The sequence below is a fragment of the Diabrotica virgifera genome, chromosome 6 (genome assembly GCF_917563875.1).
Source record: "Diabrotica virgifera virgifera chromosome 6, PGI_DIABVI_V3a".
In the NCBI taxonomy this organism is placed as follows: Eukaryota; Metazoa; Arthropoda; class Insecta; order Coleoptera; family Chrysomelidae; genus Diabrotica; species Diabrotica virgifera.
In genome coordinates, this window is record NC_065448.1 from 48,612,194 (window position 1) to 48,629,200 (window position 17,007).

The 17,007-nt window shown below is 33.8% G+C and overlaps 1 protein-coding gene across 1 annotated transcript in view; it reads left to right on the forward strand.

The window, feature by feature from the left end:
• The window catches only part of LOC126885969 (uncharacterized), a gene marked incomplete in the record, with an annotated part of 103,521 nt that extends 93,676 nt beyond the window's left edge, over window positions 1-9,845 (forward strand). Inside the window, 1 exon segment of the mRNA XM_050652807.1 lies at window positions 3,338-9,845. Within this exon segment, the coding sequence (XP_050508764.1) occupies window positions 3,338-3,669 (332 nt within the window).
• Window positions 9,846-17,007: the final 7,162 nt, after the last annotated feature.

The following is a 17,007-nucleotide window of genomic DNA, read 5'->3' on the forward strand; positions in this document are numbered from 1 at the left end:
ATTTTTTAAAAAAAGTTTAGATGGCAAAATTATTATGCAAAATCTAGTAAGTCAATTTTAATGAAATTTGGTGGACGGTTTTAGCACATTACAAAAATTTTCTAAGCCAATTATTAAGGTTACAAATGTAACCTAAGTGATGGAAAAACATTGAATAAGGACAGGCTTGTTTTGCCCCCTTATTTTATATTTATTGCTATTTTGCAGCAAGGGTGATAAATTAAGACATTTTTAACCAATCGTATCTGATAGAAAATTTAATTATTTTTGTTTTATTCCTATACGACTTTGTTCCAAAATGAATCGTTTTAAAGTTATAAGCAAAGAAATTAGAAAAAAGCGAAATTTTTTGAAATTTTTAAATATTTTTTTTTTTTATTAATGTTCCGGGCATATTTAAGAAGGAACATAAGTCAATTATTATTAACGAAGTTATCACCTAACTTTATCCGCAAAAATCGGAATGTCACCTCTCACATCCACCTAAAAACAGATCCGTCCTGGTCTACTAGCCATAGGGCAATTTGCAATTACTGATCTATGATTTATTTCGTCAATGAATCTCCAAAATAGTTCTCTCCATTTTCCTCTTGGATAGCTGTATCCTCCATTGTTGCTTTTATTCCGCTGATCCATGTTACTGCTGCTCTTCCTCTCCTTATTTTTTGAGCAGGTTCTTTTTCGACCATATATCATCCCTCATCGTCTTTATGTGCCCATACCATATTAATTTTCTTATTAATGTTTTTTCTTATGTTGAATGAATTATATTTATACGTCTTCCAATGTCTTCATTAGGTACATGTCCTATTCTGGATACTCGGCAAGCTCTTCTGATAAAATCAATTTCTATAGTATCCACTTTTCTTCTATTTTTAACTGACAAACATTCGGACTCGTAAATTAGTAATTAACTAGTTTTGATGGGAAATAAGCCACAAGTTTACTAAAAAAATTATTTTATTAACGTTTCGACATCCAAATCGGAGGCCTTTGTCAAAATACAAAAAAATATTAATGAAATAAACAAAAATGTTGTTGCTTAGTAAAATATTCTTCTAATAATTTATTTAATCTGACTTATTTATATCGGCAATTCAGCCATATATTATACATTTTAAAGTAGAAGACTTTAAAATGATATTGCCAATATTTATGTATTATTAATATTATTTATAATTTAAAATAACATATGCACATATTATGGTCAGAATTTGGTATTAGTTTTGAGAGTAAACTAAAGTAAGACCTAATACTTACGATGTCGGAATAGTATCACGAGGTTTTTTCCTGGTTTTCCCTCGTGATTTACTATGGAATCTCTAACGCGAGAATTTTACTGTCACCGTTGCATGTGATTGTCTTTTTAAGACAGATCACATGTTATGATTTTTTTGTAACGGATATTTTTGAGTTGGGATTGATTTCATGTAATCGAATGAACTATCTTCCAGTAAAGTCATCCCAGAAACGCAACTCATAAATATTGGCAATTTCATTTTAAAGTCATGAAAATGTATATTATATGTCAGAATTGCCAATATAACTGACTCAGATTAAATAAATTATTAGAAGAATTTTTTACTAAGCAACAACATTTTTGTTTAATTCATTAATATTTTTGTATTTTGACAGCTGCATCCGATTTGGACGACGAAACGTTAATAAAATCTTTTTTTAGTAAAATTGCGGCTTATTTCCCATCAAAGCTAGTTAATTACAAAAATGCTATAAGAAAGTACCTTCATAACAACACTGTAAATAATTAGTACTGGTTCTACTACTGCTCTATACAGGGTGTCTCGAAAAGATTGGTCATAAATTATACCACAGATTCTGGGGTCAAAAATAGGTAGAGTGAACCTGACTTACCTATATAAAATAATGTACACAAAAAAAGTTACAGCCCTTTGAAGTTACAACATGAAAATCGATTTTTTTCATGTGTCGAAAACTCTTAGAGATTTTTTATTGAAAATGGACATGTGGCATTCTTATGGCAGCAACACCTTAAAAAAAATTAAAGTGAAATTTGTGCTCCCCATAAAAATTTTATGAGGGTTTTGTTCCCTTAACCCCCCAAACTTTTGTGTACGTTCCAATTAAATTATTATTGTGGCACCATTAGTTAAACACAATGTTTTTAAAACTTTTTTGCCTCATCGTACTTTTTCTAGAAGCCAGTGTTTATCGAGATATTTTGAATATTTGTCGAATCCACCACATATTTGTATATGGTTAAGTAAGATTATATGTAGAGATCTGTTAATAATCTGAAAATTTATTTGTAATTTACATTTTTAGGTATATTTTGGAAAAGAAGCCAGATCTCGATAAAAGGTGACTTATCAAAAAAAGACTAAGAGGCAAAAAAGCTTTAAAAACACTGTTTTTTGTACCAATGGTACCACAATAATAGTTTAATTGGAACGTACACAATCATTTGGGGGGTTTAAAGGAACAAAACCGCCATAAAATTTGTATGTAAATATATTAAAAGAGAAGCCGCATCTCGATAAAAACTGGCTTATCGAAAAAATACTAAGAGACAAAAAAGTTTTAAAAACATTGTGTTGAACTAGTGGTACCACAATAATGGATTAATTTGAACGTACACAAAAGTTTGGGGAGATTTAAGGGAACAAAATCCCCATAAAATTTTTATGGGATGGACAAATTTCACTATAATTTTGTATTAAGATATTCCTATAATATCGATATAATACGATAATAATGATACATGTCAATTTTCTTTACAAAATCTCTAATAGTTTTCGGTATATTGAAAAAAATCGATTTTCATTTTGTAACTTCAAAGGGCTGTAACTTTTTTTATGAGCACAGTTGTACTAATATAAAGTAAGTTAGGTTCAATCGAACTATTTTTCACCCCAGAATGTGTGGTATAATTTATGACCAATCTTTTCTGGACACCCTGTATATTGATAATTTTGTTTTCATTGCGATGCGATTTATACGACTTAACTGTTTTTCTTGGACTCTTACTTCCTTTTTGAACAAACTTTGTTGAAAATGGTGAGTGTATGAGCTTTAGTTTGTGATTGCTTTTTGTTAAGTTCATAATAGGTTTATAAATAACGAGATTTCAGATCTTTCTCATAAATTTACATCGGTTTTTGATGATTTTTGAATATCAAATATTTCTATAAATTTCCCTAAACGTATTTAAACGCCTTTTTAATATAGAAATAATGTTTTAAATTTTTCAAACATACTACGTACATATTATGTATTTGTTATCCATCTAAAAATCTTCTAGACCTACACTAGGTGTAGAGTTAGTAGTAGTTAGGCCAGTAGACCCCCTTTTTTTCAGCTATAGAAAAATCGAGTTTTGACAATTCTGGGTTCCTAGATTACGAATACGAAGATCCCACTCCTCTAATCGAAAGCTACCAACTAACCAACATAGAACCCGATACATCCCACTACCAGATGATAGGGAATGCGGATATGCGTTGCTCAAACTTGAATACTCTAAGAAGACACGTGCCCATCTCTAGACCGAGAGTCTCGTCACCGACTAGAATAGAGCATCCCAATTTACCTCCTTTGAATCTGTATCCACACAAAGGAACGCTCAAGAAAAATGGTACTCTTAGTTATAGAGCAGTTGAAGGTAGCACGCTACCCAAATATGGCTTGTAATTATGTTTTAAGTACTTATCCTCACCTTGTTCTTTATGTGATATGTTTCAATAACGATTTTCTCTAAAAAACCAAAACAACTTATCGTAAATTTTCTACTTATACTTATATGAGTTATGTTAATAGAGAAGGAAAATATAAATAATTATTCATTTTACATAAAAAGGTAAACAATATATTCTAGCTTTCAAATTATGTGTCACAGAAATCATTGACAGATATTCGTATGTAGGGTGAACTACAAAAGAAAATTAGGATTTTCTCATGTTTTCTAAATGTACGATTTTGACCTCAAAAAACGAGACGAGCTGCATTTTTCTGAGAATGCCAATTTTGGTGCCCCAAAAAGATGCAAAACACCCAGGGCTTCTCCCTAAAATCCCCTCATAGTAGGGGCAAAACAGGAAACATCGATTTAGCAAGAATATCCGCGTAGTAGAAAAAATGTCGTAATCAAAAAATGTAGCTCAGACAATTTTAAACAAAAGAATTTCGTAGCACTTTTTGTGTACAATGAACCGTTTTCTTAGAAACAACGCTTAAAGCGACCAGCGATTTTGAAAGCTCGAAATCAATTTAAAAAATTTATATCAACTCGGCGGTAAAAATTTGATAACTTTTGATCAGAATGTCCTATCGACCAAAATAAAACTGCGTTTTAAAGGAGAAAGGCACAGCTTTCATATGAAATTTTTAGAGTGCACCGCAATTTAAGTCAGTTTCTATAAATCTATTTATAAATAAATAAACGTTGCGCGTTTTTTGCCATTTTTTATGATTCTCATGAGATCAATAAAATTGATCTAATCTTCAAAACCTATAACACGAAATATTTATTTTAAATTTTAACAACAAACAGGCTATGTCATATTTGATATATGTCTAAAAAACGCTGAATTTAAACTTTCGCGTTACAAACTATCTCACGTCACAGGAAATGCATCCACGAACAAGGCATTCGGTGTAGTTTGAAGCTGAAGTTATTTAGTTTTAAAAAAGTACTTTATGCATGGACTTTATGTCATTCAGCCAGTCACAATATGAGGTACTTAGTGTCATGTTTAGTGTGTGTGTTGAGTAAGTGTCTTGTTACTTTGCAAAGTCGACGCCATTGTCTTTGTAAAGAGACGATAATTGTATCCGAACTTCTGCATTGTATCTAATTGTAATATGCTAATTATATCCGAATGTGAAAGTTTAAATTCAGCATTTTTTAGGTTTATTTCAAATGCCTCATATTTGTTACCAGAACTCAAAATAGAAATTCCATGTTATAGGTTTTTCTTGGTGTTTCGCAAAAACCATATTTTTTAGTTAGTTGTTTTAAATGTTAAATTTAATTGCTAATAAAAAAATATATAGCAAAATGACATTGACGTCAATAATTGATTTATACGCTTTGTACACGACTGACGTTAGTTTTATTTATATTCATAGTTTTAAACACACATATTTCAAAACAATAATAATAAATTTATGGAACTAAGAACTATGTACATACTGTATGTAATTTATTATTTTGGTTGGGAATAGCCTACAATTTTACTTTAAAATTAAGTTTATTTGATGTTTCGATTTCCAATTTCAGAAATCGTTCTCAAAATACAAAAAATTAATAAATTAAACAATATTTTGTTTTTGTTGCTTAGTAAAAATTCTTCAAATAATTTAATCTTATATAACTCAATAATATTGACAATTCATAGACCAACATTATACATTTTAAAGTAGACGAAATATAATTATGTTTAATGAAACCAATTGCATCGCAAATTCCTCGGCAGAATGCAGTAAGACGTGGTTACCCATATTAAAAGAGGATATCAATAGAAAGAAAATACCACGATTAATAAGTCAATAACATATCGAGGATATATCATTTATGATAACATAAATATAAAATCATATTTACTTACTTACTTTACTCCTCTTGATTCCATTTGGAACATAGGGCCTCTACACTCCCCCTCCATTCATCTCTGTTTCTGGCCAGGGCTTTCACTTCTTTTCATGTTAACCCATTGTCTTCTAGCTCTCTGGTAATATTTCTTTTCCAGGATGTCATTGGTCTGCCTCCTTGTTTTCTTTTTCCAGTTGGTTGGTAATCCAGGGCTTGTTTGGTTATATCATCTTCATTTTTCCTTAATGTGTGTCCAATAAACTTCCATTTGCGTCTATTTATCGTTTTGGCTATCGGCTCTTGATTAGTTTTTCTCCAAAGTTCCTTGTTACTTATCCGATTTGGCCAATATATTTGCAATATTCGTCTAAGGCATCTATTTACAAATGCTTGAACCTTTTGTATAATCTTTTTCTCTATTTTCCAAGTTTCTGCTGCATATAGCAAAATGCTCTTTACATTTGTATTAAATATGCTGATTTTGGTTTTGGTTGTTAATTTATTGGACTCCCATGTTTTCTTCAGCATATAGAACGCATTTTGGGTTTTATTTATCCTTCCATTAATTTCCTCTTCTATTCCACCGCTAGCGTCAATTATGCTTCCCAGATAGCAAAACTTCTGTACATTTTCTACTTCTTCTCCTTCAATGAATATACCCATTTCTCTTTCCGTATTTATCTTCATAAGTTTGGTTTTTCTTGTGTTAATCTCTAGTCCTATTTTTCTTGCTTCTTTTGTCACCTTTTCTGTTTTTTTCTGCATATGTTGTCTTTTTTCGGACACCAGACATGTATCATCTGCAAAGTCTAGATCTTCAAGCTGACCGAAAGCATTCCATCTAATTCCTGTTTTATTTTTCGTTGCCCTCTTCATGACCCAGTCGATTAAGATCAAAAATATGGTTGGAGATAGAATACACCCCTGTCTGACTCCACTGTCTATGTTGATTGGTTCTGTGAGTTTCCCATTGTGCATGATTTGTGCGGTATAGTTTTCATAGAACATTTTGATAATTATTATGTATTTTAATGGAATTCCATATCTCTTTAATATTTCTCACATTTTTTCTCTGTTAATCCGGTCAAAGGCTTGTCTAAAGTCAATGAAATTTATATATATTTTGCTCTGCCATTCTATTGTTTGTTCTAGAATGTTTCTTAATGTGTTAATATGATCTGTGCATGCTTTATTACTTCTGAAGCCCGCTTGGTTTGGTCTTAACAACTGGTCTATAGTTTCTTTCATTCTTTCTAATATCATCCTTGTCATGACTTTACTCACTGTAGAAAGTAGTGTTATTGCTCTCCAATTGTTGCAATTCGTTTGATCTCCTTTCTTGGGTATCTTTACAATTATACCTTTTTTCAAATCATCAAGTATTCTCTCCTCCTGCCATATTCTGTGTATTAGTACATACAGGATTTCTTCCGATGTTTCTCTATCTGCTTTCAGTAGTTCTGTGGTAATGTTATCTATTCCAGCTGCTTTCCCTCTTTTCAGCTGTTGTATTGCTTTACTTACTTCTTTTTTTGTGAATTCCGATTCGGTGGAGCTTAGTTCTTCCTTTATTTCTTCATTTTCCATTTCGTGTTCTATTATTCTGTTGGCATATACTTCTCTAAAATCCATCTCTCAACTATTTCCTTTTCATTCTTAAATATTTTCCCGTTTTTGTCTTTTACATGCTCAACGTTCATTATTCCGCGCGAGCTTAGTTTTTTCGTCGTTTTATATAGAGTTCCCATGTCGTTGTTTTTTGCTGCTGTTTCTGCTTATATTAACAGTCCTTCGTTATATTGTCTTTTGTCGTTTCTCGCACTTTTTTTAACTTCTTTATCTATATTCTCTCTATATTCTCTCTTCATTTGTTCCCTATCTCTTAGATCACTTTTTAGCATTTTACATTTAAGTAGTTGCCTTTCTTTTATTTTTTCCCACGTGCTTCTCGATAGCCATGGCTTATTACTTCTTTTTTGTATCCCTATCGTTTCTTTTGCTGCTTGTGTATATACATACTTGCATTTATCCCACAGCTCTTCTATCGTGGCATTTTCTGTGTTGTAAGTTTTATTATACAATTCTCTTAACTTGGTCTTATATTCTTCAGTACTTTCATTCCGTCTTTGAGCCACTGAACGTTATATCTTTCTCGTTGTTCCATTGGCGTTTTCTTACTTCTGGCTAGTTTGAGTTTGATTTTGGCTCTAATCAACATGTGGTCGGACCCTATGTCTACCCCTCTCATTGCTCTAACATCTAAGAGTGAGTGCCTCCATGTCTTATCTATGGTTATGTGGTCAATCTGATTGTGTGTTTGTCCATCGGGGGATGTCCATGTTACTTTATGTATGCGTTTGTGTTGAAATATACTTCCACCTATGACTAAACTGTTTTGGGTGCAGAAATCTATAAACATGTTACCATTCTCATTAATTTGTCCAAATCCTTCTTTCCCCATTACAGTTTCTCTTCCTCTATTATTCGTTCCTATTATGGCATTCATATCTCCGATTATCATCACAATATCTTTTTTATATTTATTTTGTAAAAAATGAATAACCACTTTCAATTTCTTTTTGCTAGCAGTTGCCGCTAGGGCATCTATGACATTTCGTTCGTTGCAATCCGGGACTGCACGCTGGGGTTTGTTTTGGTTGGATCAGAGAGAGCAACATATGTGCCTCCTGATGAGAGACTAATAAGTTTCGAAACCGGTAGAGGTGCTTGCTGCACTCTCTGATTGGACTAGGATATGGTTCGGCTGTATTTTCGTGTTGCAACGAAATTGAAAGTGGTTATTCATTTTTGATTTACATTTACTCTGATTTGAGTACGAAGGGAACCATTCTCGTTGGAACTTTACCGCGCTGAGCAGATGGGACGTGAATTGTAAATTGTAGAATTCCCTCATCTTCCTTAGTCTCAGCATCCGTATGGCTTGCAAATTGTAGAAGCCTCGGAGGTGTAACCAGAGAAGGTTTCCATTGTTTTCATTCTGGTGGGATGTAGAATAGCATTATGTTGTTTTATATGCCATTAGAGTGAAAACTTAGTATTTTTAGTCTTTTTATTTATTTTGTATTTTATCGTATGCCGTCTGTAGCTGTTGGTAAAACTCATCTTTTATGTCCTGTTCTTTTTCATTTGTTGGTGCATATACATTAACAATTATTAGATTTTTATATCTCGCTTTGAATCTAGTTATTATTATTCTATCCGAGATGGCTTCCCATTCTATTAGGGCATTTGTTGCTTGTTTTGAAATCATGAATGCAACACCACTCTCGTGTCGGTCTTTTTCGCCACATTTTCCCGAGTAGGTATATAACCGTTTTGTCGTGTTCAATTCTTGTTTTTCCACATCCCTTCCATCTAATTTCAGATAATCCTAATATACTAATGTTATTTTTATCCATTTCTTTTGCCACTTGATGTGTTTTACTTGTTTCGAACATTGTTCGGACATTCCAACATCCTATGTACGTTGTTTTTCTCAAATCCATTTCCGTGGCCATTTTCGTCATCGCGTTATCCGTCCTATTTCCGAGGCTTGTAGAGGTTTCTTTAGCAATATTATTTTTTATATGGTGAGGTCGCTAACCTCACGCACAACCCTCCTCCTTTCTCATCCTGGGCTTGGGACCAGGCAATGGTGGAGTTTATAAAATCATAGTTTGATGTTAATATTGAGGATTTTTTCCTCGTGATTTGCTATGGGATCACTAACAGGAGAATTTTACTGTCATTGTGTCATTGAGTCGTTGTCAAAAATATTTACAATATCATTTTATAAAGTCATCTACTTTAAAATGTATAATATATGTCTGAATTAAAAATATACAAACTATAGCAACAAAAACAAAATTTGTTTGATTTATTAACGTTTTGTATTTTGAGAACGATTTTCGAAGTGGAAATCGAAACGTCAAATAAACTTATTTTAAAGTAAATTGTGGCTTATTTCCAACAAAAATATTAAGTTGCATTAAGATGTCATAAGTGCAAAGAAAAAGCTTCAGAACAATACATGCTCTATGTGTACTATGTCTATAGCCAACATAGATAATTACCTACGATAAAATGTTTCGGTTTTCTGGAGAGAATTTGTTGAACAAACAACCACTAGTCACTATTTATAAAGTACTCTCGATGTAATTTTTATATTTATATTGTTTTCGGTGTCTATACCTCATGTGTTAGTTATGTTGGATGTTTATTAGTAACTTATTATTATAATATTATAATGAATAATAAAATATTTGTTATAAAACAATATGACTTTTTATTTAGCTCGGAGGGTTAGAATGAGGGTTGGGTCACAAGGTTAGCTGTCCGGCATCTGGAAAATCAAAATATAAGGGTCAAGAAAACGAGTTTATATAGAGGAATATGTTTATTACAGCACATGAATGAAATAAAAACCAAATACATGAAGGCCAGCAAATCGACTGTCCAAGGAAACCTACAGAATCTGACAATAGTAAACTATAACATCGAAAGTGTGAAAAATTTTACATATTTAGGTTCACTAGTTACCGCAGATAGCAATGTGAAGATATTAAGAGAAGAACACATATTGCTAATAAAACATATAATGGACTAATTAAACATCTAAGATCTAACAACATCACAAGAAAAACCAAATGCAACATACACAAAACCCTGATAAAACCGGTCCTTATATATGGATCAGAGACATGGACACTGTCGAAAAGCGATGAGAACCTATTAGGTACGTTTGAACGAAAAATCCTTAGACACATATATAATGGGGTGAAAGAAAAAGACGTATGGCGCAGAAGATATAATTTTGAACTAAACGCAGCATAGAACGAACCCGACGTCATAACATCCAAAAAGATCGGATGTGCTGGATGAGCCATGTTGAACGGATGTTGGAGACTGAAACACCAAAACATATAATGAGGCTAACACCAGTAGGGAGAAGGTCAAAGGGAAGACCCAAACTTATGGAACAAGTGGAACAAGATCTGAAAACACTTAAGATTACCAACTGGGTTGGTTACCAACAAAAAGGGTTGTCGAGCTACTGATGATGACGATGTTCATTACTGCAGCGGAGTAAATAAAGACGAAAGAGCAAAAAATGGAGTGTCGGTAGAATTAGAAAAATATAATAAATATGTCAAAGATTAGACGAACATAAATAAAAGAATAATCAAAAGAAGCACTCGAAAACATAAACAGTCGGAAAGAAAATATATTGATGGGAGACCTAAATACAAGATCTGGCAAAATAGTAACAAAATAGTAGGCCCATTCGAAGAAAATGTCTTGCATGAGAATGGAATGAGACTAATTATTGACCTATTTGACCAATATTCGTTAAGAATATGTAGTGGAGTCTTTAAACATAAAGAGATACATATACAAAATCAGTTCTCAATCAAAAATCAATAATAGACTATGTAATTGTTAGAGTCAATGATCAAGCTCGAAGAGACGAGAGTATAATATAGAAAAAGACCACCATTTGCTGAGATTAACAATAAATATGAGGCATGGTTCTAAAAGGGCCAATGTTAATTTTTTTTGTACAGCTTTTTGTTGGATTTAATATTGACAAAACAAAACCCAAAAAAATTGATATTGGCTCTTTTAGCATTAAGCCACAGTATGGGGCTTTATGCTAAAATGGCCAATGTCAATTTTTTGCTGTTTTATACAGTTTTTATTTAAATTCAATATTGACAAAACAAAACCGCAAACCTTTTGTGGCCTGATATTGGCCCTTTTAGCATTAAACCACAGAATATAAGAAATAACGATCACAATATAGTTTAATAAAAATAAAATGTAATGCGGGAGAAAACATAAAACTAAAAAGGTACAGATATATACCTACAAAGAATAACAAATGAAGACCGATTTACAAACATAAAACCAAATATACATATTGTAGCAGAAGAAGCTATTGAAAGGGAAAATGGCCAGATAAATTAAAAAAACATATTGGCGGACAACAAAGATATAAAACAAATAAAAAAAGGAGAAGGCTTACCAAAAGTGGCCGACCACGGAAGATCACGAAGGCAGAAGAGAATACAGAAAGAGGACTTATGAAACAAAAAAGAAAATAAAGAATAGAAAAAAACAATTTTGGCAAAAAAATGTAAAGATGACTTAATAGGAATCGCAACAGCAAGGGAGGCATGCATGGGAGGAATCGCAACAGAAAGGGTAAAAGTAAAACCAATACAAATGGACGAATGGGTAAAATATTACTCAGAATTATTACAAAAAAAGAGTAGTATATCTATATACTCCTCAACTTACGAAATAAGATACAGACATAGTTACACAAATTGCAGATATTTCTAAAAACGAAATAAGAAATGTTCTAAAAAGGATGAAAAATAACAGAGCAACTGACTCTGGATGAGATATACCTGCTGCTAAAACACGCTCCCTCGGCCTTAATACAAGAATTAAAACAAATATTTAGTTAACAAATACTTATTTGATGAAAAAATACCGAAGGAATGGAAAATGGGCTACTTAAGCTCCATACATAAAAAAGGAGAACCCCATAATTTTCGGGGAATGTGCATGACACCTTCTGTATGTAGATTGTATGAGAAAATTACTAAAGAAAGGATGAGAGAACAGCTGCAAACTTAAGAACAGAATGGTTTTCGTCTAGAATGCTCATGTACTGATAGTATATTTTCTATAAAACAACTCAGAGGAAAACGTTTCATTGTACATTATATTCGTGGATCTTCGAAAGGTCTAACCTAAAGGTTGGAAAGGAGAATACTACGTATAGTAAATGCTACGTAAATTATAAACTAAAGTAAAGTATACTGCGTAAATTACAAACATCAACTATTGAACATCCAGACCATAAGTGAGAGGCTCACCTCTCTCAGGAGAATTTATACGACAGACATAACCAAAGGCCAAAACTTCAGAGCCAAAAACATGATCAAAACTACCTGCTCATCTTTCGGGAGTGTATTCATCGGACATCCGAAGCGTAAACTACCCTTCCTCTCAACAAAACTGTTGACCTCTACCAGCGACTAACTCCCTGATGATATAGATCGGCATCCTGGAGGCTCCTCCATTTAGTATCACCGTATCACTCAATTAGATAAATAGCACACTTCAAGTTTTACCACAGACAGGGAGAGATCAATTTTCTGTGGTTTTCCGATCTCATTGCACAATTATGGGTAACTATAACCATAAGTAACTACAACTATCTTGGCACAATAATTAATCACACAAACGATTACTCCAATGAAATCAAAGTTCGAATAGAGAAAGCACGAACAAACTTCAATAAAACGAGAAAGCTACTTTGTGCAAGAGAACTGAAATTAGACTTGAGAGTTTGGCTGGCAAGGTGTTATATTTTCTCGACTCTGCTGTACGGGATAGAAGCATGGACACTTAACTCGTCGACTGCTAAAAAGTCGACCGCGTCGACTGCATTTGAACTGTGGGTGTATAGAAGAATCTCGAAGATATCGTGGACCGAGCATGTAACAAATAACGAAGTCATGAGAAGAGTCAACAAAAGAATGGAAATATTGGAAACCATCAAGACACGAAAGCTGCAATACCTGGGGCATGTTATGCGTAATGAGAGATAAAACATACTTCAATTAAAGGGAAAATTCAGGGCAAGAGAAGTGTAGGAAGGAGAAGAATCTCATTAATGAGTAACTTGAGGTAATGGTACGGATGCACATCAATCGAACTATTCAGAGCAGCAGCATCTAAGATCAGAATAGCCATGATGATTGCCAATATCCGTCGCGGAGATGGCACGTAAAGAAGATAGAGAGGATACAGCCACAGCTGCCCTCAACGCGTATCAAATTCATTTTAAAACTTTTATATACTTCAATTATGTCCCCATTTTCCAAGCCCTTTCTCCTCTAACCAACCTCTGAAGATTACTTCTTCTCATTGTTTGATTTGCGTGTATAGAATAAATTGCTATGTAGAAATGCTATCAATGAGTGTCCCCGTTTAGAATTTAGTCCTCTTCAGGGTTTGTAGTGAATGTAAGAAGTGGCCGCAAAAGCAAACAGTCCGAAAAACACACTGGGGCATGTGTCGTGTCCTGGTGCTCCTGGGTTATGCCGGACGGTGGTGTCCAGAAGGCTGAGAAGACAACAGAGAAGAAAGTTTGAGGAGTTGTTGTTGGTTCCATAGACATTTACGTGTACTGTCCGTGCTTTGCTCTCGACCAGTCTCCCTAGAAACCCTTGTACGCCAACTGGTAGAACCAGCGGCCCTCGTCGGCGGTCAGGAGGTGGCTTTTGAGCGCAGCGTGGACAGTGAGCGTTCGAGTGATGAAAATAGTTGCGGCTATTTTCTTGGGACGAACAAGTATAATTGTGCAATGAAGTTGGGAAACCGCAAAAAACCAACTTCTCCCTGTTCGGGGTAGGGAAGAGGATGTGTTATAGGTGGGTACGGAAGGCTAACGGGGTAGCCTCGAGGATGTTTTCGTATTCTACTGGGAGTTCGTCAATGCATGTTTGCATTAGAGCAGACGGTAGATGAATCTTTTTGCGTTTGGGCTTTCGGTAGAATACGTGGCCGGAAGATGAACAGGAACATTTGAGAGATTCTTGTGTGTCGGAGGGGGGACCGTTGATTACTTTGATTGTGAAGTTCCTGTTCAGAGAGTTTATTCTCTCACTGATTTTGGGGATGTTTGAGATGTTATGGATTTCATTTGAGGGATATCTCCAGTGCTCCTAGTTGCATCTACGCAAGATTCTACGTTCCACTCGCAACAACCTCTCTTTTTTTGCTCTAGCGCAAAGAGAGTAGAGGCATGATTTGTACTCAATGACGGGTCGAATAAAGGTCTTGTAAGTGTGTATGAGAGTCTTCTTGTGTGTCTTGCCAATTCGTCCAGAGAGAGGGTTGAGAAGTCTGGTCCTGTTCCTCACCCTATCTAAAGTTGCCTTTAGATCTGCGTCCCAGTTAAGAGTCCTGGTGAACAGTACTCCCAAGTAGGTCGCAGTCGGGCTAAGAACAAGCCTTTCTCCCAACAATCTCTGTGGATATTGGTCGTCTTCATTTTTTATGATTCTTTGTGACACAGAAGAGGCGCGAAACACAATTGTTGTTGTTTTGTTCGCGTTCAGCGTGACTCTCCACTTACAACACCAGTCCCCGACCACGTCCAACAGAGCCTGGGCTCTTCTGTGGATGAGTAATGGGTTGTATCGAGAGGTTGTCGTGAGTAGAGCCGTGTCGTCTGCATAGAGAAACAGCCGAGTGCCTGGGATATTTTGGTTTGTGATATCGATGTTGTAGTTGATGTACAACAGTGGTGCTAGGACTGAACTCTGGGCAACTCCAGCTTGTGGAGTGAAGGGGGTAGACTTTTGATCGCTTACTTTTACTCTGACAGTTCGGTTGTGGAGGTATGAGTGTACAATTTTGGTAAATTGTAATGGTAGCCCGATGTCCAGAAGTTTCCGAACAAGTCCGTCGTGCCAGACCTGATCGAAAGCCTTCTGCACATCCAGGAATGTGGCTATGGCGAATGAACCATCGTTGATGGTTTGAGTAACTTTAGTTGTGAAATCTATTAATGCATGTCTGAAGATTACCTCCTCCACAAGGTCAAAATCCTCTACATTAACATCGAATACCACCAGTGCTTTCACAACGAAATCAGTGTCACCGTCCACAAAAACACACCACGTCCTGAAGAGGTGATTCTTCTTCTTGATGTGCCTATCCATGACGAATGTTGGTAATCATCATGGCAACCTTTATCTTATCTGCAGCTATAATGTTCAACGAGGTTCTGAAGAGACACAGAGATAGATCAGAGAAACCAAATAGAAAGAACTGGAGAAAAAATGCCAAGAAATCGAAATTCTGCAAAGTAAATACGACGACTTCAACGTGCATAAGAAGGTAAGAGAAATTACAGGCAAATGTAAAAACAGAATAACTAAACTTGTTAATAGACCAGGGCGGATCTGTAAAAATATTAGTACATTTGGACGTTAAGAGGTGACTCAAATTTTTTTGCAGAAATTGCTTGAAAATAAATCAAATAATAATATTTGAGTTATCCTCCCTCTCAAAAAGGTCCGGAACATTGTTTAAATAATCAAAATGTCAAAAAATTAAGGAAAAATTCGATTTATTTCTTCGTTTTTTGATTGTAACTTTAAAAGTATTCATTTCCGAGAAAACTTGTACTGACAAAAAAGTTGCATAATTAAATTTTCTACAATATAGAATTAGTTAAAAATTCAAAAATTAGTCACCCTTGTTGTAAAATAGCAATAATTACGAAACAACCATACAAAAACAAGTATTAGCATTTTACGTTTTTCAACCATTTATGCTACACTTAGGGACCTTCATATTTCAACCAGAAAAACTCCATGATACAGTAAAACAATACTGTAAATTTCATTAAGATAGGTTCAACAGATTTTGCAAAATAAATTTTGAAATCCAGCTTTCACAAAAAAAAATTCATTTTTTCAGAATGTTACAGAACTGAAAGTAAAGCATATAGCAAGTTGAAATTTGTTTTGCTTATAGAAGTGTACTGTACCTTTTATTTCCAATTTTGCAAAATTAAAATCGATTAACACCACAGCGTCAGGAATTTTTTTAAATAAACATTGATTATTGGTGCTATGCGCAGGACAGCGGATAGTTTGCTCTGATTGGGCATTCTAATGACCTTTGATAATGATTGATACATTTTAATTTTTATTACATTTAGATATAAATAAATAAATTTGTTTATTGCAAAATAAAAACACATACATGAAATAACACTTTTATTAGCAAAAACTTTCTTTGTTCATATATTTTGACTAAGAGAATAAAAGTTTATTATTTTTAAACATATGCAATTGTTTAAACAATATTTCACAAACAATAATAAAATTAGTTTGATTTTTGTGGAATTAAAATATTAAAATAAAACAAAATATAGAGTAAGAAAATAATATATTAAATAAAGATTGGAAGAAATTTTGGTGGAAATAAACTTGTGTGAATCGAACACCGCTGTCCTGCGCGTAGCTCCAAAAATTAATGTTTATTTAAAAAATTTCCTGACGCCGTCGTAATTAATCGATTTTAATTTTGAAAATTGCAAATGAAAGGTACGGTACACTTCTATAAGCAAAAAAATTTTCAACTTGCTATCTGCTTTATTTTCAGTTCTGTAACATTTTGAAAAAATGAATTTTTTTTGCGAAAGCTGGATTGCGAAAGCTGGATTGCAAAATTTATTTTGCAAAATCTATTGAACCGATCTTAATGAAATATATAGTGTTATTTTAACATATCATAAAGTTTTTCTAGGTAAAATATGAAGGTCGTAAGTGCAGCACAAATTGTTGAAAAACGTAAAATGCGAATACTTGTTTTTGTATGGTTTTTTCGCAATTATTGCTATT